This window comes from Notamacropus eugenii, chromosome 2, assembly GCF_028372415.1.
Source record: "Notamacropus eugenii isolate mMacEug1 chromosome 2, mMacEug1.pri_v2, whole genome shotgun sequence".
Lineage (NCBI taxonomy): Eukaryota > Metazoa > Chordata > Mammalia > Diprotodontia > Macropodidae > Notamacropus > Notamacropus eugenii.
Window position 1 is genome coordinate 340,530,888 of NC_092873.1, and position 21,038 is coordinate 340,551,925.

At 40.2% G+C, this 21,038-nt stretch overlaps 1 protein-coding gene across 11 annotated transcripts in view; it reads left to right on the plus strand.

Annotated features, from left to right (window-relative positions):
- The window catches only part of TMEM104 (transmembrane protein 104), an 82,379-nt gene that overhangs the window by 12,097 nt on the left and 49,244 nt on the right, over nt 1-21,038 (plus strand). For 8 of the 11 annotated variants that reach the window (XM_072645608.1, XM_072645609.1, XM_072645610.1 and 5 more), the window contains 2 exons: nt 2,826-2,925; nt 3,337-3,445. The exons of 1 other annotated variant lie outside the window; for it this stretch is intronic. In XM_072645608.1, coding sequence (XP_072501709.1) covers nt 2,826-2,925; nt 3,337-3,445 — 209 coding nt within the window. The remainder of the gene's footprint in view (nt 1-2,825; nt 2,926-3,336; nt 3,446-21,038) is intronic. 2 more of the 11 variants (XM_072645607.1, XM_072645612.1) reach the window with 1 other exon arrangement.

A 21,038-nucleotide genomic window follows, 5' to 3' on the forward strand; every position in this document is an offset into this window, starting at 1 on the left:
GTCCTAGTATATTGGTGGGGGCAATGGAAGGAGAGATTTCTCTTCCCAGGGAGTGTTGGCATCTGAATAGAAAACCAAGCTGAGAGGACAGGTTGTACTTGTTGCCTCAAGCCTGAGTGACCAGGATATGATAGGAACTTTGTGGGTTTAGATAATTAGCCTGCCTGTCATATCAGGGAGAGGAAATATTCTGAAGCAGAAACTGTTGTTGTCCTCTTGCCTTTCAAGAGCCATGTGTTCCTAGCCGTTATTCATTCACCTCCCCAGTCATGGAATGTGATACTGACTTCCAGTAGTCACTCTAGAGCTTGTGTGCCCTACACTTTCCCTTGGGAATCCTAAAGATGCTGGTCTAAAGAAACTGTCCTTCCTCCCTCTTATTTTTGTTCTTTCTTTAGAGAAGCCAACAGGGTGAAAAGAATGGTATTGAAAATGTTCAGAAATCAATCTAGATAGAACAACTTGAAGTTCATCCTTTGAGAACAGACTTTAAGTACATGGGGCAGCTAGGTGGTGCAGTGGATAGAGCACTAGTGCAGGAGTCAGGAAGACCTGAGTTCAAATCTCACCTCAAACACTTGACACTCACTAGCTGTGTGACCTTGGGCAAGTCACTTCACCCCAATTGCCTCATCCTGGGTCATCTCCAGTTATCCTGATGAATGTCTGGTCACTGGATTCAGATGGCTCTGGAGGAGAAGTGAGGCTGGTGACCTGCACAGCCCTCCCTCACTCAAAACAAAGTCAAGTGCAAGTCATGTCATTACTTCTCTGAGGGCATGGTCTTCTTTGGCAGTGAAGGACAAACATACACATACAACTTAAGTATGCACCTTCTGTGTTTGTGCAACCCTTGATCTTTTATTTTGGAGAACATTTTCTTCCTTACAGCTCTTTTTCTGTAAGGTAGCTTAACCCAGTCCCTGGCATATAGTAAGTGTTTAATACATGTTTATTGAGATGGACAGGCAATTATTATCCCTATTTTACAAATCAAGTGGCTTGTTCAGGTCCCACAGTTGTGGGACTGCCCATAGAACCCAACTTTCTCAACTTTCATTTAAGTGGTCTTTCCAAACACTGTAGTGCAATGTAAAGAGCCTAAGAATTAAGAGACGACAGTTGTAACCCCAACTCTTAACCCTAGTTGACTGTGTGGCTTTTCTGTGGGCCTCAGTTTTCTCATTTTTAAGACAGAGGGGTTGAACTAACTGATCTTAGAGTCTTCTTTAGCCCTTAACATCCTAGTTACACTGTGCTGTATTCCCTAAGGTCTGTGAACATTTTTTTAGATTAATATTTTGATAACTTTCAATACAATTGATTTCCTTTGTAATCATCTGTATTTTACTGTATGCATTTAAAAACATTATTTTAAGGAGTCCATAGGCTTCACCAGACTATCAGAAGGGTCCGTGCCACATAAAAGGTTAAGAAACTTTGTATTAGACCCTAATCAAAATATTTGGCTGCTGGGATGGCAAGGCAATGGGGCTGTGACTCTCCGTATTGCTCATTGTATACTTTCTAAGCCAGCTCTCCCATATATCTTGTAAAAAGAAGGATCGCTTTCTCTCTTCCCAACTTTTTTCTCCGACACTACCTGTTTTCTCTTTTCTTTGTATTTTTTCCTCCCTCCCCACTTCTACCCTCCCCACTTCCCCTTGATTAACTGATTTGAACTATACCATATTTAGATTAGTTTTAGAGTGAGGCATTTCTTCTTTTTTAAAAAATAATTAGTGAGAGTCAAGTTCCTTTCTCCTACTACTGGTTAGATGGAGGAAGAATAAATGTTTTCTTATTAGGTCTTCTTTGGCTTCAGAATTCCACAGTCAAGACACCCCATCCACCCCTCTTCCCTAGCCTTGTGACTCCAGCATAGTTTTCTGAAGGTGCAACTCTAACTTTGGTAGTTGGCACTGATTTCTCACCTTTTGTTCTTTCTTCCCAAAGTGTCCCATCCTAATCTTGAAGGCCCCACTGATTTCTAGGCTACTTACCTAAGCAAACTCCTCCTACCCCTTCCTGATATTAGACTTTTCTTGATTTGGGAGCTGCCCCCAAATATATAGCTCTCATTTTTCTAGTGAGATTATTGGATCTGAGGCAGATGATTATTACCAATAACTGTCTCACTTTGATAAATTAGTAGATGAAACAAAGAAGGTCTAGGTGTTTGATTTAACTTAGTTTAGTTCTCATCTTTGGGTTTTTCCATCTAATGTGTGTTGTGATGACCATACCATCAGAGAAATAATGGCATGACTTGCACTTGACTTTGTTTTGAGTGAGGGAGGGCTGTGCAGGTCACCAGCCTCACTTTTCCAGAGCCATCTGAATCCAGTGACCAGATATTCATCAGGATGACTGGAGATGACCTAGGATGAGGCAGTTGGGGTTAAGTGACTTGCCCAAGGTCACACAGCTAGTGAGTGTCAAGTGTCTGAGGTGAGATTTGAACTTAGGTCCTCCTGACTACTGACACTGTATCCACAGCACCACCTAGCTGCCTTTTCCATCTAGTACTGCATTTGAAAAATGAAAAGAATTTCCTTTAGAAGTAAATGGGAAAACTGTAGAGATATGTTTCATATTAAATAAAATTTTTGGGAAAAAAACAAAAAAGAAGTAAATGGGATGTTGTAGAAGGAATTCCTGTTCAGGTATAGGATTAGACTAGATGACTTTTGAGGTCCTTTCTGACTGATATTCTTGGACCTGAAGGCTAAAAATTGAGCTGTTTTAAAACAGAAACAAAAATATAAAGATTTCTCTCTTAGGGTTATTGACTGATTAACTTTTTTTTTTTTTGTCACTTTCAGTGGGAGTCAACTTGTTCTATTTTTGTATCATTATCTACCTTTATGGGGACCTGGCTATCTATGCTGCAGCTGTACCCTTATCACTTATGCAGGTGACCTGGTGAGTGCCTCCCTTTCTGCCCATTTCTCTTTTAGCCACATGGTGCCCTCTGCTAACCAGTGAACCCAGGAGTAACTCAGGATCAACAGGATAGAAACACAGTGTCAAGCAATTTATTCTAAGGAATTCCATTACTGGCTGTACAGCTCCTTTGCAGTTTTCTTCTGTCTCCTTCAGTCTCAAGGGGACATAGTCTTTGTCCTCTTCTCTGTTGTAAAAATGACTGAGCTGATAACAGATTTCTGGGTCCTTGGGGAAAGGTACTGTAGGAATGTGCTGTGCATTAAGAAGCTTGTCTCCTGAAGGACAGCACCACCAGGTAATGAGGTGAAGAAACTAATTGGTGGATTCATGATCCATTCTCTCCAAACCATGTGGTGAAATCCACTGCCATTGTGTTCTTTTTACCAGCAGTGCCACTGGCAATCACTCCTGTGATGTGGAAGCCAGCACCAAGTACAATGACACAGATGTGTGTTGGGGCCCCATCAGACGAATTGATGCCTACCGCATCTACCTGGTAAGTGCCCTGGCTGATGCTGCTACATCAGGCAACCAGGTCTTGTGGCAGAGGCAGTTGCCTTGGGATTACCTGGGGTATCTGAAGTAACCTTAAAATTCTGGTAAAATTCCCTATATAATAGGATCCTCACAACCTTATACAACTCACAGTCACTCAATGATACTGATGGTTCTGTTGAACAAATGATTGCCCCATCTTGGTGACAGAGGCTTATTGGTGTATCTGTACAGTCTATTAGCTAATTCCAGGGCCTGTGTATTTGATTCATAGTGTCTGAGAAATTATTTACTTAGCAAAGTGTCTTTAGGGTGGAGGATTTCATTTTCTAGAAATTTTTGTTTTAATTCCACCATACCTAACTGTAGTGGGTATCCAAGGGATCACAGGCATGTATGGAGTTTCGAGGTTGGAGTGACCTGTCTTTTCCTTGACCCTGTTTCCTGGCCACCATTAGATAGGGTCTCTAGGCAGATTGCCTGTCTCCCAGTCTTTCCTTTTTCCTTTCTGACAAATAAAATTCATCTTTAGACTCTCCGTGATTGCTTTATACCGTAAGATGTGGGGAGGAAAAGACTGAACTGTGTATGAGCTGGGCCTTGTTAATAAGATTCAAAGCCAGAGGCAGTTATTTCTCTTTACTTCCTTTGTGAATGACACTAAGAAATATTTCTCTTCGATTTTTGCAGCGTCTCATCTATTAATATTCTTTGCTGTTTCTTGGCACTCTTTGCCTGTGACATAGATTTAGATACACTGGGTGCCATGCTGACTTGGTGTGTAGCTACTTATTTGGTCTAGAAGGCAGGGAAAGAGCCGAGACTTCAGAGGAGTTGGGAACTTGACTCAAAAACCACTGAACGAAAAGAGGTATTACTGGATCAAGCACACTGTGCTATTTAAATTGAGATATGAAGGCCCCAAGTGTAACTGAGCTGCTTTTACTTTTCCAGTTCTCCACGCCATAATTAAAGGCATAATTATATTGATAAGCCATTGGTGGACTTCATCTATCTGCATTTCTGGAGCAGTAACATGACCTGGTTTTCCTCTCTTCCATCATCAAATTGGGGCTAGGGTTTTGTTTTTCAGTGGAATTGTAGTTCCAGTCTATTCATTTTGGGTCTGGTGAGAATTTGATACCAAGATAATAATTGATATTCCCTTTTATGTTTTCCCCCTTGCTTCCTGATATTATGAGTGGGCAGAACCACCCCAACAGAGCAGCAGGGAGAGTTACCACGTTAGCAGCACAGCTGAGGCCCTGTTATGCTATTATCCCAAACACATCCTGCAGTGCATTTCACAAAACGCTGTCTTGATTGATAAAATTAGCAAAGCATTAGTAACTGTAAGGGCCTATTGCAAAGCCATCTGGAGCTCTTAACTGGTGTAGACATGTGGAAAAGTTGTTAAGAAAGGGATCTAGGAGCACATCAGTGATATCAGAGCACATCGAGGACAGAGAAACAACAGGAGCACCTTAGATGAGTTTTTTTTTCCATAATTGCTTTACTGTAGAAACCATTTGTCTCCTTCTTCCCATATTACCCCTTTTTGTACCTATCCATGTGTAAGAAGAATTCTGAACCCCAAGAGTACTGACTAATGTCACCTGCCTAATCAGTTATTTAGAAGTGATATTGTTGCCTTACTAAATTGTTCCTTCACTCATTCTTATTAACCTTCCACATGATGGACACCTCCTTCCCTGAATCTCAATAACTCTTTGACGGAGACAGAAGGAACTCTTCAGGAAAGCAGACACTCATTAGTTATTGTCTGCATCTTCTAGATTTTGTGCCTATAACTCATGAGGATAATTGATATTAGTGCCTGCAAAAAAAAATTTAATGACATTTGGTGATGGAAGGGAGCAAAAGATATTGGCTGCTTCTTTCCCTACTGCCTAGGTTCTCCTCTTGGAGGCTTTAAATTTTCTCCTAAGCATTTTGGGGTGATTTCCCCCCCCTTTCTCTTCTGGTCAACATTAAGAAAGCTAATATGAATGAACGAAAGTTCTGAATTTTTGTGCATTTTCAGAAGTTGCTTTATAACTTTGGAAGAAATTTCCAAAGATGTTAAAAGTATAAAGCCTAACCCCAAATAATCTCTGCTATCTTTTGTTAGCAGAGGTTTTAGTTGCTTTCTTTGGCACTGACTTTTTGCGTTACATCTGTGACATCTGTCTGTACCCTAGCTTCCTTCCCTACTAAGTGTGTCCAACAGGGCTTATAAAGTACATGGAACTCTGTGGTTAGAAGGTCCAAGTAAAATCAAATAGCTTCTCCTGATTATGGGACAAGGGTGGTATGGCCTACATATCATCAGTCTCTCAAGGACAAAGAAATATTCATTTCCTTTGGAGATTGCTGCTGATCTTAGATTCTTGGATATTCTAATTTTCAGAAAAGCAGTGTGAATGGGTAAGGAAATTCATTTTAACTGTTCCTCCAAATTATATATTCTGTGTAAACACTTGCTCCAAGGTTTACCACAAACTTATTCTTCTTGTCTCTTCTGGATAAGTCCTTCCTTTAAAAAAAGAAAAAAAGCTTCTCAGGATCTAGTAATAACCATTGCTAGCATTGCAATTCTAGGACAAATGTTCTGTGGGGGATGAAGACAAAAAAAAAAAATCACATTTTGTTATGTAATGTCCAAAAGGTCCTCTAAAAATGGTATCTACTATTTTCTGGATCTACCTTTAAGACTCTCATCCAGAGTGAGCATTTTTAGGAATATTAAGGTCTTCTAGATAGACACCTGATTATATAGCTTCTTGATTGCTGTTACCTAAAAGGAACTCATTTGAAAGACTACAGCTTCTAGGGGTTTTGTCAGTATTTTTTTTCCAGTACTACACAAGTCATTGATCTCTATAGACTGAAACATCACTTTTTGCACCCATTTGACCTTTGGGCATTTAAAAATAGAGACTTCCAGAGTACTATGAATGCTGTGGAATTCTTGAACTGATACATTATATGCTGGTCTTTTACATCTGTGCTTTCTAATGGATCTGATAGGGGTCAGTTTCTCCCTATTATCCTTCCTTAGAGTAGCCACAAGGCGAGGATGCTGTGGTGCGCCAAAGGGCTTCATGAGTCATTTGAATGCTTCCACTTTAAAGGGCATCCTAGAATGCCAGCCACAGCTGGAACCAACTGGAGTATAGGCTGCATGATTAATGCCCGTGTGACTCATCAGGAAGATCAAGATTTGAAATCTTGACTTCTTGGGTCCCTTCCCCTGTCTTAATCTTTTCCTTGTGGTTTAAATGGACAGGTATTGAGTGGCATATCCTTTCCAAATGGACAGACTTATCTCTAAACTTGGGAAAGCATTTGAGGAGTTTCCTATTATGCCACCTTTGATTTCATTGAACAAAAGTAAGTTAGATTTTAGCATTCCCTCCTTTTATGTACAGCAAGAAGCTTGTGTATGTCACCAATGCTGTAGAACATAAAAACTCCCTTTAGTTGTGAGGCTGTCCTGAGTACCTCTATAGTAAGACAGATCCTATTCTGCTCTGGTCCAGGACAGTGCTAAGTGATTTCATTCTCTTTTCTCATATCTCCATTATTTTCTTTTCCAGTAGTCCCATCCCCTGCCTAGAATCATCACCTCCTCATGGGGAGTATCAAAGAGAACTCCTATAAGAACCTATAGGGGTAAGTGGGGACTCCCTTAGGTACTTCAAGCTCATCACCATTGGAAAAAGATGTGACATCCAACACTTATAGGTGAACAGATGCTGCTAGATCACAGGCAGCCCAGTGGGTACTAGCCAAGAAGAGCTAGGAGCGCAGATGGCAGAGCGGAGGTTAGCTTGGTTGGAAACCTGATTGTAAAGTGAAGGCAGTGAGTAGGGTGCATTTATTGGCTCTCTTTGAGAAGTGACAAGGTCACCCCCAGCTTGCCATGCTCCTTAGAGCTGGGCAGTCCTGAGGTCTTGGGAAACGGAGGTCTCAGGTTACTATACTGAGTTACAGTCTTTGCCCAAGTGTTGCCCGAAGCCAGTTCATGTGTAGTTTCTCTGGGGTTCTCTGCTGGATAGCCATTCCTTAAATAGTAAGGAATGGGGTGTCTGAGTTTAGGGGTAAGAATGCCAAAGAGGTGTGGAAGTTTGTCTTTAGCTAGAGAATTCATGGGTATGGTAGAATTTTAAGTCTGAGGTCCTTTTGTGTCTTCACTAACTTTTCTCCTTGAAAAGCCTCATGCCATCTCTTTGTACCATGAGCCATTTCTTTTTGCTAGCCTGGTCCTGTCTTCCTTACATAAAAATACCTGAGTAAAGTGCCTTCCATAGGATATTCATAACAGATAAAACATCTAAATGTTTTTTAGGAAATACTTTATAGAAATGGTACCACTTGAAAGCAAATGGCCTTTTTGAGGGGAAGAGCTTGTGACCTCAGGATAGGGCTGCTCTCTGAGCTTAGGTTTTTTTTCCTTCCTTTAAGGACTCGCTTTTCCCAGCTAAGAATCTCAGGCCTTATGATCCTATTTTTATGATCCAAGTTTCTTTAAATGAGATGGAATATAGCTAGCTTCTGACTGCCAGGATGTAGAATTTGGTCAGTAAGGACAGGTTATAAGGATGATATCAGAACAGTAATCTGTTTGTACAGCCTGCTCATCCACATGATTGATTCTCTCTCCCTTCCTTGCCTGACCCTTGCCTCCTGAATAGTGAAATGGACTTTTTGGACATATTGCAATCCTCCTTGGGATAGAACATGTCTTCCAAGGACGTTTGCCTTCCCCTGCCAGTGCTAGGGAGGACACTTCTCCCTGCATTCTCTATCTCAGCCAGTGTGCCCTGGGGCTATGGCATCTGCTAATAAATGGGTCACAGCTGCCTTCAATCGAATATTCTTACTCATTTTGAAACAGAAGTGGTCCTAGAGGCCTATAGGACCACTCATGTGTATGCGAGGTATACTAGTGATTTCACTGAAGATGGGAAATCAATCCGATGAGGCCAAATTGGATGAAGAAATTAAGCCTAGGCAGGCAGCTTTCTACAGGTGGGATATAACTGTCATTATGGTACCAAAGGGTTTATTCCTTTGGAAAGGAGAGACTAGCTCTTTATTTTGAAACTCACCATTCTGTGGACTCTAGCCCATTAAGTAGGAATTGTATTTTAAGTGTTGATTGGCTTCTCTTTGATCTAGCAACTCTTATGCTTAGAATCGCTTAGGCTTGATCAGGACTTTAGTCATTCACTCCAGAGTTATAGGATTATCATCAGTTCAGATATTTCAAGTTCCCCAACTCTTACTCACACTCAACTCAAATGAAAATGTAGTCTGAAACCAAGTCAGAGTATAAGTTCTTAAACACAAAATTTGTGATGGGAGACCAGGTTGAACTGTAAGGCATTGATAACAGAGTCTGAAGCAAAGAAGTTAATGTGTCTGGCTTTACCTTGACCCTTTTATTTCTTTCCCTTCCACCCATGCATGTACCATCAAATTTTCTGTTTTTCAGCTTGCTCAGAAAAGTTCTTTCTAGTAGAAGGAATGGAGAGTGAAAATGGAAGATGTAACTGGTCAAACTTTGTGTGCTATGGCTCGGAATCTCTGAGGATTTTTATTTTTGGTAGCTCTTTAGTCTCTGGTTATTTTCTGTTTCCTGCTAACCACAAGGTTCAAGCATATCATTATGAGCATCTGCACTGGTATACTTGTCCAAGATGCAGCTTGACATCAGATTTGTTGAACCCTGAACACCTTTCTTTCCACAAGACTGGATCTCACGGAGAAGTTTTCCTGCAGTCTCCCAGCATACCCTGTTAATCAAAGATGGGGAGCTTGGATTGAAGTGACTGGCTTTGAGGCATTTAGCTGGTATTCCTTTTTTGGGGGAGGGGGGCAGATGTATCAGTAGCAAGGACAGGGCTATGGTTTTTTTTCCTTTGAAGCTTTCTGTTTGCTTCCAAATGGGAAGAACGGTTTCTTGTAAGCTTTTTCCTCTCCCTTTTTCTTCCACCCCTTTTCCTGCCCATATCTAAATAAAGTTCAGATTATCTTGTCATTCATTCTCAACACTAGAATTTTTCTGTAGGCTTCTGCCAAGGAATTGTGAACTTGCCTCTTTGTCTACTCAGCAGCACTGTTGGTGAAAGGCCTGACCCCCAGGTGATTGCTTGCGCACTACTCTCGTACCATTCCTCTGATGTCTTTGTAACTCTGCCCAGTAGATGCTGGCTCAAGACTACTGTCATCCTAAGGAGCATGCATCTGCCTGCTGGTGTAGGCCCCCACTGGTTCTCCAGCCTGAGTTAGTGTACCCTTTTCTGCCTTTTTGGAATGTTTTTTCAAGTTTTTCCTGTTTTTGTCTTTTAATAAATAAATATTAACTTTCAGGAACATGGTCCTGCTTACTGGCATTAAACCTGCTTGTCTTGCCTCTAAAATGTCCCATACCTAGTGTGCCAGTTCAGAAAAAGGCATGTATTTCTCCATTCTGCTATTACTCTACTTTCTTTAAAAATAGTTGTTTCTTCAGCCTCCATTCCCCTTACCTCTTCTCATATATCAAAGTGAATTATAAGCTATCTCTTTACTCAACTCAGGCCCTGTGTCCCAGCTCTGGCCTCTCTACCCCAGTATAATTTTCTCTTTGCATAACCAGGCTAACCCATCTTTGCCTCAGTCTGGTGGAGTTACTTGCCCCCTGCTGGACTTGATGACATTCCACTAGCAAAATAAGTGAATTTCAGACTTATAAACAAAAATTATGTGGTTATTTTCTTGTTATTTTTTGTTAGAAAATTATTTTTGTTATTTATTATTAGAAAATAATTTTTTGTTTTATAAAAGGGTTTGAGGTTTCCTTGTGCATCTAAAATAATATATATATTTAAAAACTTGATTTTCATAAAATTTTTTTCAGAATACATCTGTTGTATATAAATAGGGAGGTGAACCTGTGGTTTTTGTTTGGGGGTGGATGTTCCTGACGGAGGTATAAAATATAAAAATAAGCAGAGTTGTAACTCTTATAGTTGAAAAAGCCAAAACAGGACTGGGATTATGACCCTTTATATAGTCCAACTAAGAAATACTAGTGTAGGCATAGTAGAGCCAGGAAAGCAATATGAAGTTTGTTATATATACCCACCACACATGGACAGACCAATTTAGTTGATCTGCCTCCAAATTTCTCTCTGTGGGGAATGTTCAGCCCTGCTGGGAACCTTCTGTATCATGTTTTTCCAGGACCCTTTTTACTTTTCAGTCTTATCCTGAGCTTCTCCCACTAGGCAGGCAATCAGGGATGAAACCTAGGATTTCTCTCCCCTAGGCTATTACTGATCTCTGACTTACAACTATTTTCTTCAGGGATACAAATCATTTCCCCCTTTTCCCAGTTTTGTTCTTAGCAACCCCCTCAACCTCTCCCTCCCAAACACTGAAACTTGAACCAACCTTATGTTCAAAATTTCCACTTGTTCCTAGAAAATCTCATTTCTGGGTACAAGGCTAAACTTCTTTTATCTAAAGCCCACTGTAGCTTCATAGTTCTTGTTCCAAGTAAGTATTAACATTTATTCTTGATCCACAGGGCTTAAAAATTATTGAGTTTGGCTCTCCTCTTCACTGAACTGTATCCAGAGGGATGTATAATACAGAGGAACATTGTGATTGAAGAGCTTAAGTTTACTTTCAAATGAGACTTGAATACTTATATTCTGCGGGTGTTTACATCCTTTCCAAGCAGAAGTGCTATCTCATTAGGCTGTGGTACATACATATAAGTTATCAAATGAGAATAACCTATGTGAAAACACTTTGAAGTCATGAAGCACTAAACCAGTCAATCAGCAAGCATTTATTGAGTGCTTGCTGTGTATGTGCCAGGCACTGTGTTGAGCACTGGACACATCATATACTTAGGTTAAATATATGCCGGCACTATTAGTCCAGGGACAATGTTTTGTTTAGTGCTTTGTACATGGTTTTATAATAAATGTTTGTCGAATTAGGCAGTTGAGGAAGTATTAAAGAAAGGATTTGAAAATGACATGAAATATGTTGGATAAAGTGAGCATTGAGCCCATCTGAACATTTGGATGCATGTTTGTAATGATTTATTAATTATTGTAAGTATGGGATTCAGAAGTTTGGCTTGTGAAATTCAAGACACATTTTGATAGCCCTTCAAGTATATGAAGGGATATTGTATAGGATGAAAAATAAATATGCAAGAGAATGGAACAAGCATAAACTGCAAAAAGGTAGATGTAACTCATATATGAGGAAGAACTTCCCATCTTCAAGGATGAAGAGACATTATAATATGTAGTAAGTGCTTAATAAATGCTTTTTGATTGAATACTTGTGGATAACAGAATATTTCTCTATGAAAACTTTTACAAATGAGATGCATAACCCTCTGGAGATGGTTAAGTATAAGACTACATGGAAGCAGGAGGTTGACAGGGTTTTTTATTTGCAATTGGAAATAAGTAAACTGAGACACAAGGAACCTGTGTGCCTCCCCACCCACTTTGTTAGAGCTAAACCCTGAACTCTTATCCATCTGTCAAAGCATACTAATTGAGCAGCAATGGCCTCCTTCCCCTCACAGAGAGGTTTCTCCAATATGAGTAGGTATCACTCACACGGAGTTGTATCTAGAAACAAAGGTGGAACTTGCTGTGTCATGTGCAATAAAGCCATTTCAAGGGAGAAGAAAGTAGCCCAGGATTCACAGGTCATCTGAAATCTTTTCTAACATGTGGCAGACAACTCTGATGCAGGAATTATCCCAGCAATAGATGCTTAAGAATGGTTGCCTTCAGGCTAACAAGTACTCACATTATCCTTTGTCCTATGTTGCTGGCTGCCCTCTCTATGTGCTTTATAGTCAAACCAAATGGGTTGAGGTCAGGGAGATGGAGGCATTTGAACACATCAACTCAGGCAGGACTATAGCTTGAGTCCACTTAAAAGAGTGTCTCACTGTGTCCCTCTAATAGGGAACTAATAGGTTGGATAGTGTAATTTCTTAAAATTTAATCTGATGGGGATTGTTAATAAGCCAGTCTAAACTGAGGGGAAATTAAAATGTTTCCCTTCCTTCCCTACCTCCAAGGTTATTTGGTGCTGGGAAAGAATCCTGTTCTGTTCTTCCGTATCTATTTCGAGGTCAGACATCACCCTGAAAGGGGTGGAGTTAGCTCTGGCTCTGCAGTTTCTCTCTGCAGGGATTTTGTGTTTTGGGCACCTGACTTCTTTCCTTCCCCTCCAAATCCAAGCATTCCCACCACTTTCTGCTCTCCCTGGGGAAATGTAATTAGGAATTTTGGAGTGAAGGAAGGTGAGAGGTCAAGGAGCCACTGAAGTGATTACCTTGCTTAACTAAATGCACTTACCATAAATATTGTGCCTATTAAAAATTAGATAGTAGTCAGGGAAATTGAAGGGTTCCATTTTCCCTTCCTGAAAGAATGACTCAAGAAATATATTTATTCTGTCAAAACATGAGCTGGCTTTTGGCGATAGAACCAAGTCTCCAGGTGCCAGGGCCCATAGTGCCAGCTTACAGTGACTTTTGTTCACATTCTTGGAGGCATCTGGTTTATTTCATTCTAAACAGAGAAACAGGTTGAGGGGAGGGGGTTGTGATAGTGGTTTTTCCAAGTGAATTTGGTTAAGTGCCAGATTGACAGTTCTGAGGCTCTGTGCCCTCTGTTTTCTCACAGCACAGAAGGTAGGAGTGTCCTTAGTAGCAAGTAATCTCTGTTCCCTTGACAATTCAGTTTTCCCTCAGGAAAAATGAGTTGTTAGTTTGTTCTTACTGATACAGCTGTTACCCTGTTCCTTGGGATTTGTGGCCGCATAGCATAGAAATGATCTGACCCAGAGGAGGCCTGAAGTAACTTCCCACCTCTCCCTGACATCCCTGCTGTGTTACAGTCGTTGAGGACCAGGATTGGTCACTTTGTCTTTGTATCCTCAGTGCCTTTAACATAGCAGGTGAATAATAAGATCATATTGAACTGGATACCATCAGGCCTAAATAATGTGAAAGAGATGACTTTGAATCTTTAGGGAGATTTCTTTTTTTAAATAGATTTTAATTGATTTCTTGTATTTTTACATTGCCTAGATTTCCCCCTATATCCTGCCCCTCCACAAAGAGTCAGCCCTTATGACAAAGAATTTTTATTTTAAAGAAGAAAAAGAGAAAAAAAGTTCAGAACTATAAAAAAAAAATCTGACATTCACCTGTGGATCCCCTGCCCTCCCCTACCCCTCAACTCTTCAAAAGAGTCAGAAGAGGTGTCTCTTCGTACCTCTTCTTTGGGATCAAACTTATTTTTTGTAATTTTGCAACACTGATTTTCATTTATTGTTTTAGTCATTTTGTGTATTGTTTTTCTGACTTTCCTCACTTCACTTTCTATCAATTAATCTAAGTCTTTCTATGGATATAGGGAGATTTCAAAGATGAAAGAGGAAGAAACTATCATTTGAAGAAACCCAAAGTTTTTCTGGCATTATAAGTGTCTTGTAAACATAACTAGAGTTATTGATGGGCTCTGAAGTGAAATGAACCAGCGAGATCATTACTTCACATCTCGGTGTGAGATACTTGGTTCAAGTCCCACCTCTCCCATATAGAAGCTTGGATAAGTTGGATCCCCTTCCATTTCCTCAACTGTAAGATTTAAATAACTGCACTACCTTGCTGTACATATCAATTGTGATAATGAATATAGAGTACTTTGTATTCAAAAATATGACATAAATATAAACTGCTCTTTTTGTTCCAGATGAATCCTACAGCATCTACCCCTTTGCAGAAAAGGGACTTGCTAAATGCAAGTGTGTGGGTAGTATCTCCAAAGTTAGAGGATCCATTCACATCAAGCGGTACTGCCTGGACAGTTAGCTGTGTGACCTCCATTACAGTGCCTCTGATCAGGTGCCACATGCAAGGATTGTAATGACATTTTAAATAGTCTATTGAAGCATACAAATAAATAGGGACCTAGAGTGGCATCCCTTGCCCTTTAATTGCAGGAAATGTCCAGCTTAAGATTGAAACCTATGAGAAGAAGCTTGACCATTTTCCCTATGGTATGAGGTGCTATACAGAGTTTACTGGTACCAGACTTCCCCCTGGAGTAACCTGTATAGGATGATGCAGTGGAAAGAGCAGTGGAGTTAGAGTCAGAATACTTTAGAGGTAAGAGGTAGTGATGGCTTTTGTACTCCTGTAACCATGGGGGCTTACACCTAGTGGCTGGCAATAGAGGAGTTGGTTATGTCTTGTTGAGGTTGGTTGTGCCTGACTCTCACTAGCCCACAAACCTGATATCAGGTAAAAACAGTGCTTGTGGGTGGCTGTTACTGCATTCAGTTGTCCTGGCACAGGTGCCAACCTTTCCACTCACCCTTCCTTTCCTGTTATTCTGAGAGCTGTTGATTGCTTGGGAAGCTCAGCAGCATCTGAATGCCGCTTGACTCTTTTCAATTGGAGATAAAGCTAGGCCCATTCTCTCTCCATTGTCAGCATTTGTTACCTCCGTGATTGATGCCAATCCAGGGCCTGCCCTATGGGAAAAGTGGCAGAGTTCAAGGAAATACAGAGTAGCTTCCTAGGAAGTTCTTCCTCCTCTTAGATGGAATGGGGAGAGGGACGTAATTGAAAGAGATCGTCAGAGGATCACAGAATTTTAGAAATCTAGGGAGACCCATGCTCAAAGAGGGATCCCCACTATAGCGTTTCTGGCACATGGCCATCTGGCTTCTTCTAAACCTTCACTGAGGAGCAATTCATTAGCTTCTGAGGTAACCTATTCAGGTTTTGGAATTAGTAAGAAGTTTTCCTTCAAACCTAAATTTGTTTCATTAGCCTATTCAGTTTTTAGAATTACTAGGAAATTTTCCTTACTTCAGACCTAAATTTGTTTCATTGTAACTTCTACCAGTTATTCCTGGTTCTGTCTTCTGGGGTCAAACAGAGCAAGCCTAATCTCTCTTTCATATGATAACCCTTTATATATTTGAATACAGCTGTTATGAAACCCTGAGTTTTTTCCTTTTTTCTGATTAAACATCCCTTGTTCCTTCATATACCATGAAATGGTCTCAGGATACATCACCATACTCACTGCTTGATCTGAATGCCCTCCAGATAATCTATGTTTTTGAGACTGGGTCAAACTCTTCAGGCTGAAAATACAGTGGCCATTCACAAGTCTGATTCCCAACTGCTGATTGGCACAGGTGGTTTGATCTGCTCTGTTTCTGACCTGGGCCCACTTGCAGTTACCCCCAACCCTCAGGAGCTTTGCCATATTAGTGCCAGTGTAGATACCAAATTGACTTAGTGCCCTGCAGCTCAGAACATTTGATCTCAATCAAACTACCAGCCTCAGCCTGCCCAGTAGCAAGGATTGGGATTACAAAGGTTCCGCACCACCATGGCTATCACTAACTCTTTCAATTGTGGTGCTTAGAACTGAATACAATACTCCAGATGAGGTCTGATCAGGGCAGAGCACGGAGGGACCATTACCTACTTCATTCCCAGAATTTGTGCTTTCTTTAGGTCAGCCCAAGAATGAATTAGCTTTTATTTTGGCTGCCACATCATATTGCTGATTTGTGTTGAGTTTACAATTCATTAAGACTCTTATCTTTTTCAGACAGCCAGCTAACTATGCTTTCCCCCAACCTGTACTTTCACAGTTGATTTTTCAAAAAACTCAGATGTAAAATTTTAGCTATTGAATTTTCACCTCAGTGGATTTAACCTAGTGATCTAGCCTGTCAGAATATTGTTGGATCTGATCCCTATCATCCAGTGTGTATGTAGGCTGTCTTTTCCAGCTTGTGTCTTCTGCAGATTTGATAATCACGTAATCTCTGCTTTTGTCCAAGATAGACAGGGATACGCCAAGATGCCTAGGCCCCAGAGAAGACCTCCTGCCATGTGACAGTGCTCCATTCCTCCCTACTGTTTGGTCAGTTCTAAATCCATCCAGTTACATTGTTTATTCCACACCTCTCCGTCTTTTCTCCAAGAGTAGTAGAAGATACTTTTTGTGAAATGCTTTTTTGATAAATTGGATCTATAGCATTACTCTTACCCACTTACTTGTTTATAACTGTAGCCCCCAGAGAACCTGGGTTCAAGTTATAGAATTACTAGGATATCAAGAACCATAATGTAGTAGCAATAAGAACTTTTAAGGGGATAGCTTACATTTCCAGCAGCAGGGGGAATTTCTAGTGAAGACACTGCAGAATGGCTTCCTGTATCGCTGACTTAATTCATGCGAAGGCTTCAGAGAGTCAGTTAAGGAAGTCTTTTTGTTCAAACTACATCTAGTTATGTTTCCTAGAGAGCTGCTAGCTCTCTAATCATTTGTTATAGGTAAGTGAGTTTTGCTGGTCACTTCAAAGCTGAGCAGGTGTTGCATATAGGGGGTTCTGCTGGCCAGGTTCAAACAGCAGTCACTGCTTTAGCTGAAACCAAGGGACTTTTTGTTCACCCTGTCTTTCCTATAAAATGTCGTACAAACCTCCTGTCTCTTATGATAATATTGTCAAAAAAAGGAAATAGGCTTAGGTTGGTGGGGCCTAGTCTTGCTGAAGCCATGTTGGTTCTTTATAATTACTCTCTTTTCAAGAATTTTCCCAGAAATTGAAATCAAGTTCACTGCTCTGTTATTTACATGCTCTATTAACGTCTCTTTTTTGAAAATTGAGACTTTTGTTTTTCTTCAGTGCTATGATATCTCTTCTCTTCTCCATGATCTTTGAAATATCACTGTTGTTTAGCAGTCATATCCATCAGTTCTTTTCTTATCTAGGAATGTAGCTCATCTGAGCTTGAATTCATCAAGGATATAAAGTGTTCTTACAATCAAATGAACTCCTCAAAAAAGTTCAAAGCATCGTTGTGGTTTCCATCCCAGGAGTGGATATAAATTTACTGCCTGGAATTTAGGGAACTTCATGATCTGATTTTGACCAACATTTCCAGATTATTCGTGCTGTACATCATTGTGCAGTCTGTGTTTTATTCAGGTGACAGTTGGTTGTTTTATTTATTTGGTTGGTTGTTTTTTAAATTTAACTTGTCATTACAGTTCTGATCTTTGTGCCTTAACACATACACACACATGCACATGCACACACATACACACATACACACATGCACACACACATGCACACACATACACACATGCACACACACATGCACACACATACACACATGCACACACATACACACATGCACATACACACACATGCACGTGCACACACATACACACATGCACATGCACGCACATGCACACACATACACACACATGCACATGCACACACAAGATGCTCTTACAATCCCCTTCCTTATATTGGTTATCAAATCCCTGTTAGTCATTTTTGCTCTGTCATTCCCAGTGCAAAGATCATTCTGCTTGTCAGAGAAGCAAAGTAAAAATCAGATAGTTCTACTTTCTCTCTGTTGTTAATTACTGTCACCTCATCCACCCTGACAAGTGCTTTCTACTGGTCCCCTCTTAGCTTAAAAAATCTTATTTTTGTTGTCCTTTGCTTCCCTGACCAACTTTAGCTTATTCTAAGTTCAAGTACTCCTGACACCATTTTTGCAGGACTTTGTCATACTTTTAATATTCTTTCTATTACCTATTCTTTCTGACATCTTTACATAACTTTAAAAATCTGAGTAGTTTGGTGAGTTCCCTGTGTAGCCACGTGTCTCTTCAGATAATTCCCATTTTTTTCTCATTGGAAATTTTCCTTCCTCTGTGACATTTTTCCAGTCTCCTGACAAGTGTCAAAAGTTTCCTTTTAACACTCAATACTTTTTTTTTCCTTTTTGAAGCTCTGCTTCTGTTCTTTTTAGGAATATTTCATTGTCTCTCTTAACTTGGAGTGCAGAAAAGCATCTTTTAAGTCTCTTTGACTTCTAGAAGGAAGATCACTCTATACTTGCAACATAGATAATAACTTAGCAGTAGTAAAAGCAGAAATATTGTATGGTCACTGAAAAATTCACTCTGCTATTCATGATTTAGATTTTCAGTCTTTAAAAAAAATTACCTGTTGTTAAACCTTACTTCCTAAATATATATTAGGACATATTTCAGCTTTTTAACACCTCTTAATAATTTAGTTGGACATACTCAGTTTCATTTCTTTAGTTATAATAGCAACATTAAAGGCATTAGGCTCCTTTCCTTCCATTTTCAGATTAACCCATTATTTGTTAAGCCAGTTCATCTGATTGAATAACTTTTCTTATTTACTTTGCTGCCTCATCATTTTTATTTTTCTTGGGTCCTTCTTCTTGAATCATTCTCCATTCAGGGCCTTGCTCCTTGATCATCCTGGACATTTGCATTTTTTTTCTTCAGTCTTCTCTCACAGAAACCAGAAGTAGAATGTGGTCCTCAAGAAGTTTTTTTTCTTCAGGTCCAAACCCCTCAAAATCCCTTTCCTTCTCCTTATTCAGCTCAAGTCCTCTTATTTGCTTCTTTTCCCTTAATCTTCTCCTATAGAAGCTGTGCCATCAATTCAATGCCAATCTGCTTTCCTGATTCTGCCGTATCTTTGGTGATTAGAAAGCAGACAGGAAGCGAGAAGTAGGTGGCCTCTTTTTTCCTTCTCTTTTTCAAGCAGAACAATGACTTGTCTTCAGTCTTATCCCTATCCTTTACCTACCACATGTGCTATCATTAGCTCAATTTCTCTGTCCCTCCCCTTCTCTTTATTGGCAAGTAGAGATCTTTTAAAATGGCGTAACATTCTAATTTCCATGAATACCTATGTGGGGGATGTTGAATCTGTATTCCATTTTTTTTATTTTCTGTTTATAAGGACTTAAAATTCTTTCTAAAACCCACTTGCTAAGATCATTAAATGAATGAACCCTTCTCCCTCCCTCATGCCCTCCCTCCTCCCATCCTTTCTTCTTTCCTTCCTTCCTTCCTTCCTTCCTTCCTTCCTTCCTTCCTTCCTTCCTTCCTTCCTTCCTTCCTTCCTATCCCAGACTAAAAGGGAAGGAGCCACTCATGGACCCGATCCCAATGCTGATCAGTATGGAAGCTTTAACCTGCTTCATTTTACCTACCTGAATCAGGTCACCCCTTCTTCAGTAACCTGGTGGCCCTCCACTTCAAGGTATCACTGTAGTAGTACCATATTTTTTATATACATATCTGATGACTTTCTCCCTGCTGCAGCTCAGAACTCTTGAACTCAAGGGATCTAACACCCGAGACTGAGCCCTTCCCAGCAGCAGGCTGAGTGTCACCATGACCAGTCTTTCCCACCTCATCCTCCTTTTCCTGCCCCCCTCCCCCCAGCTTTGGTATCATGCCACCTGGCTTTTCAGCCATGAGAATAGCTGACCCAGGAGCAAGATTATGGAATCTTTCCCTCCCTGCCACCACCTTCCCTCTGCTCTACCAAGGAAGCAAACCTTGTTGACAGATCAGAGGGAACTTTTCTTTGGGTTCTTTGGCAGTATAATAAAAAGCCTCAGGAGGACAGAAGCATCCCTGCAGTGATGACAGTCAGAATGTCAGCATTTTAGTGGCTCCTGAGAAGCACTAAAGTTTATAGACATGGTGGTTGGGAGTGAGTGTTCTATTTCAGGGACAGACCTGTTCTCTTACTCCCAACTGCAACACTGTCACCACCTAACCATTCCCTAAGCTGAAGGGTTTAGGTGGTGATATAGATACCAGGTTTGTGGTATATCAGGCTTCCAGAGACTGGGATGGAAAAGAGATTGTGGTGCAAATATGTGGACTACTCAGTGGTGCTGATCACATGCTACTGAGTGCTAGTGTGTGAGCTCAGGAAAGATATGTGCTGCTTAGAATATGCAATTTGTTTCATTTCTCTCAATTTTATTCCTTTTAAGAGCTGTCTGTAGGGATATACATATTTCCCATTCTCTACATTGCAACACAGAATCATTTGTGTCAGCTCTGTTACCCTATTCTAAGGACTCTGTCCCAACGGACACTTGAATGATATGATGACATTTGGCTACCCATGTAGCTCCTTTTCAGAAAGATTTCAAGGAACACATTTTAAGTCAGTCAATTCTAGTGAGAGTTGAGACCCATATTTTAGCTGTAATCCCAGCCTGGGCTGTATTACTTAGTCTGAAATATCTGACCTTTATTGTGCGTTCTGCTTTCCCATCTATTAAATAAGGGAAAAATGTTATTTCCCTTATATGACTTTCACGAGGATAAATAAAAATTGATACCATTTGCAAGAAGAGATTTCAGTCTATTGGGGTCATGTGTTCTATACTTTTAAAATGTTTTGTTGATATTTTTCATCTTTATCACAATCATTTCCTCCTTCCAACCTGAACACCACCCTGCCCCCGACAAAAACAATTAAGCATTGTATCTATACAGAAGCTCTTTTCTCCTAATAGTCCAACCTCTCTGCCATAATGAAGGAGTAATATTTTGTTATTCTCTTCTCCAGGAATAGGTCTCCACTCATTTTTCTGTTACTCAGAGATCAACTTTCCTTTAATGATCTTTCCATTTACCTTGTTGTATTTGTAT